Source organism: Pristiophorus japonicus, unplaced genomic scaffold, assembly GCF_044704955.1.
Source record: "Pristiophorus japonicus isolate sPriJap1 unplaced genomic scaffold, sPriJap1.hap1 HAP1_SCAFFOLD_1020, whole genome shotgun sequence".
NCBI classification, from domain to species: Eukaryota; Metazoa; Chordata; class Chondrichthyes; family Pristiophoridae; genus Pristiophorus; species Pristiophorus japonicus.
Genome location: NW_027250671.1, coordinates 52,981 through 57,500, shown reverse-complemented (window position 1 = coordinate 57,500; position 4,520 = coordinate 52,981). Strand labels below are relative to the sequence as shown.

Here is a 4,520-nt window from a genome sequence, read left to right as displayed (position 1 = left end):
GCGGGAAGAACGGGTGCCTCCTCTCCCCTCCTCCCCCCGCGGGAAAGAACGGGCGCCTCCTCTCTCTTTTTCCCCCCCACCCCCCCCCCCGGTGGGAAGAACGGGCGCCTCCCCCCCCCCCCCCCCCCCGCGGGAAAGAATGGGCGCCTCCTCTTTCCCCTCCCCCACCCCCCCCCCCCCCCCCCCCCAGCGGGCAGAACGGGCGCCTCCTCCCATCCCCCCCCCCCCCTCGAGAAGAACGGGCGCCTCAGGCTGACTGCAGCATTCTCCGTGCCTGAAGCACTTTCACACAGGTAGGAAGATGGTTTATTTAATCTTTTCTTTCCTTATAAATGTATATTCAGGTTGGATTTATTTGTATAATATTTGAAGAAGTATAAATAAGGATTTATTGTAGAATTTAATGAGTTCCCTTCCCCTCCCCCCCCCCCCCCCCCCACCTCGTTCTGGACACCTAGGGCCCAAGTTTCCACATGATTTGCACCTGATTTTTTAGGAGCAACTGGTGGAGAACGGACTCTCTTAGAAATCGCAATTCTCCACATTTTTTTTTTCTGCAGTTCTAGTCAGGTAGAACAGTTTCACTTTGGAACAGAATTTTTTCTTCAAAAGGGGGCGTGTCCGGCCACTGACGCCTGATCCAGTCCGGGAGCGGGAGTCGGGTCGAGTCCAGTGGGGGGGGGGGGGGGGTAGGGTCGGGGGGCGGGAGCGCGGGTCGGGTCGGGTCCAGTCAGGGGGGCGGGAGCGGGGAACAGGAGCGCGGGTCGGGTCCAGTCGTGGGGGGAGCGGGTGTCGGGTCTGGTCTGGAGGCAGGGGGGGGGGAAGCAGGAGCTGGCCGTGGGAGGAGCCTTATTCACGCAGCCCCAGTGAGGCCATTCGGCCAGGGCTAGGGGCTGCGTGCTTCGGGCCCCTCCCACACAGTTCGACGCCTGGAGCCTGTAGCACGCGTGTGCAGAGGTCCCGGCACTGTTTTCAGCACAGGGACCTGGCTCCGCCCCCCCACAGCTCGTGTCGGCTGCGCCGAGGGCCAGAGGACCTGCAGGGAGGTGGAGAATACAGAGGATTTTTTTAGGCGCACTTTGTGGCGTGAAGAACGGGCGTCCAGGTCGGGACTGCGCTGTTCTAGGCGCGTGTGGAAACTTGGGCCCCTAATTTGTAACCTGCGCCTGATTTTTTAATGTGTAGAACAGGTTTTTTCAGTTCTACAAAAATCTTCACTTGCTCCATTCTACTTTTAGTTTGGAGTACGTTTTCACTCTGGAAACTTTGAAATCAGGCGTCAGTGGCCGGACACGCCCCCTTTTGAAGAAAAAATTCTGTTCCAAAGTAGAACTGTTCTACCTGACTAGAACTGCAGAAAAAAAAATGTGGAGAATTGCGATTTCTAAGAGAGTCCGTTCTCCACCAGTTGCTCCTAAAAAATCAGGTGCAAATCATGTGGAAACTTGGGCCCAGAAGGTGCTCATTCGGCCCATTGTGTCTATGCTGGCCCGTTGCTAGAGCAATCCAAAACAAACCCCATGACCCTACTCTCTCCCCAAAGCCTCTTGTCTCTTTCTGCTTCAGATACGTATCCAATTCTCTCTTAAAAGATGCAGTTTCCTGGGAGGACAGGCGCACCAACATCAGTGTCCTCACCCAGGCTAACATCCCCAGCATTGAAGCAATGACCACACTCGATCAGCTCCGCTGGGCAGGCCACATAGTTCGCATGCCAGACACAAAACTCCCCAAGCAATTGCTCTATGCAGAACTCCTTCACGGCAAATGAACCAAAGGTGGCCAGTGGAAACGTTACAAGGACACCCTCAAAGCCTCCCTGATAAAGTGCGACATCACCACTGAAACCTGGGAGTCCCTGGCCGAAGACCAGCCTAGGTGGAGAAAGTGCATTCGGGAGGGCGCTGAGCTCTTCGAATCTCAACGCCGCGAGCGTGAAGAGGTCAGGCGCAGGCAGCGGAAGGAACGTGTAACAAATGAGTCCCACCCACCTTTCCCCCGACGAATGTCTGTCCCACCTGTGACAGGGTCTGTGGCTCTCGTATTGGACTGTTCAGCTACCAAAGGACTCACTTTAGGAGTGGAAGCAAGTCTTCCTCGATTCCAAGGGACTGCCTATGATGATGAAAAGATGCAGTGGTCTCTGCCTCAACCACTCTCTGTAAACATTCTTTGTTAATATGACCCTCTGTGTGAAGAAATTTCTCCTGACCCACCTCCTCAGTTCCATCATAATTTTAAATGGATGACCTTTCATCACAATCTAGCCAACTAGAGGAGAAATTGTTTTTCCACATTCGATCTATATTTTAAAACAATTGAAACCTTCATATTTTTTTAAATTTCTATTAATTCTCCTCTTGGCCTTCTCTGCTCAGTACAAATAGTCCCAGTATCTCTGGAATTCCACCATAACTATGATTTCCCTTGCATCATACTGTGCCTATTGTTTTAGTACCCTTTCTATTAGGGTGCCCAAATGGGGCCTAATGGGTTTTGTATAAATACATCATTACTACTTTACTTTTGTACTCTCTGCTTCTATTTATAAAACCCTAAATTCTATTGGATTATATTATGGCTTTTTCTACCTGCACTCGTAATACAATTAATTGCCACCTTCAAATTATGTATCAAAATATGTAGTTGGGTGATTTTCTATAGATTTGACTTCATATTCATGACTGCTACAAATGTTAGCACAGAATGTTGAACAGACTGGAGGCCTGATTAGGCCAGTATCACGTAACTGCTGTTTATATTATGGCTCAAAGGTTTACTTTTAGTGTTCCTCCTTGGCATTTTTCTAATACATCCCTTTTGTAATAATTTATAGGTGGCTTATTTTGCATTGCAGTTTAAAAGAACCCTTATTTTATTGGCTTACACCAACCAGCTTTCAAAGTTGTAACTGATTTGGGAAATTTTTCAGTCAGGCTTGGTTCCTAGAGGCTCAAAAATGTTGGCCAATGACCAGATGTTTTCAATTGCTCCAACTCTGGCTTTTCATGTAAAAAAAAAATCAGCTGAAGAGAAATGGGTTTGATTGTTCTATTGTCTACATCTCTTTACGAAGCTAGGAAATAATTTTAAAATAATTTAGCAGATGACCATTCCCTTAGAAATACACATTCACGTTATGTGATTAGCAAAAGGATGTGATGTTTTATTAGTCTTGTGCACTATTTCTGGAACACTTTAATCTCTCTCGGCCCTGTACTTTCTACACTCTATTCCTGTCACCATTTGCCTAACTCCCAACTTGTTTCTCTCCTTCGTGGTACTGTCATTTCCGGCTGGTTTGTTCTGTCTTTGCATTAGTCTCTCTCTCTCTCTCTCTCTCTCTTTATCTGCCCAACTCACATTTCTGTGTCTGCCTTTTAGAGGTTCCTGATGAAAGTCGTGAATCGTACAAATCCTTGACTGAGGAATGTTGTTCCACTGGCCTGCATCACATCTATAGCCAACTGCCCAATCATCCTGTTTCCATGTAGCAGAGAATGCTACAAACACTACAGATTAAACTTTAAAAAAAATCATAGCTTGATATATGATGCAAATGAAATATATTCTGCGATTATGATTTGAGTGTAGAATCAATTCGGTCTGCTTCAGATTTCCCACGAAGAGAAAGTTGATGATCCTGAAATAAAAACAGAAAATGGTGGAAATACTCAGCCAGTCAGGCAACATCTGTGGAGAGAGAAACAGATTTAACGTTTCAGGTCGATGACCCTTTGTCAGAACTGGAAAAGGTTGGAGATATAACCGGTTTTTCAGGAAGTGTAGGGGCAGGAAAAGGAGGCGGGGAGGAAAGAACAAAAGGGAAGGTCTGTGATAGGGTGGCAGGCAGAAAAGATTAACAGACTGAAAGTACTGGTGGGGGGCCCATGGGCCGAGGGAAGATGCTGCTCACCGCCGCCAATCTTGCCAAGAGCAAATCAAAGTCCGTCCTTGTGCAGATGGCGAGTGCAGCTGGAACTGGCTTCTGTTTCAATGCAAAGCGGAGACTGCGGGAAAAACTAGTCCTGAGAAAACACGATCCTATAGTGAACAAGCATGTCCTTTTCTTTGAAAAGAAAAAAATCAGGTCAATCTGATATAGGGAGCTTAAATGAACTGGCTTTGAGCAAGGACTGTTTAGGAACTGAAGAAGATTTCCTGGAAATAGAATGACGCAAAAGGTGATGGTGATATTTCAACAGAAGACAGTGACACGAGAAGAGGGGACTAACTCTTTGCACTTTTATTTACAATTTGTTAGTTATTTTTAAAGTGTACAATAAAATGAACTACGGATATAAAAAAAAACATAAGGGATGGTGGTGCAGGGCAAAAGGAGATGGTAATGGAACAAATTAAGAAACAAAACATGAGTCTAGATAGGGTGTAAATGGAGATGGCAGAATAGCTGCCGTGGGAAAGAGGGGAAAAAAATCAGAAAAAAATAGGGGCAGAGGTTAAGGTTTGAAATTGTTGAACTCTGTTAAGTCCAGAAGGCTGTAAAGTGCCTAAACAAA

At 46.8% G+C, this 4,520-nt stretch overlaps 1 protein-coding gene across 1 annotated transcript; it reads left to right on the top strand.

The window, feature by feature from the left end:
- The first annotated feature begins 3,901 nt into the window (after positions 1-3,901).
- Positions 3,902-4,302, top strand: LOC139241271 (large ribosomal subunit protein bL33m-like). Its single transcript, XM_070869920.1, has one exon. It carries the CDS (start codon positions 3,906-3,908, stop codon positions 4,098-4,100), a length of 195 nt encoding a protein of 64 aa, XP_070726021.1. The 5' UTR covers positions 3,902-3,905; the 3' UTR covers positions 4,101-4,302.
- Positions 4,303-4,520: the final 218 nt, after the last annotated feature.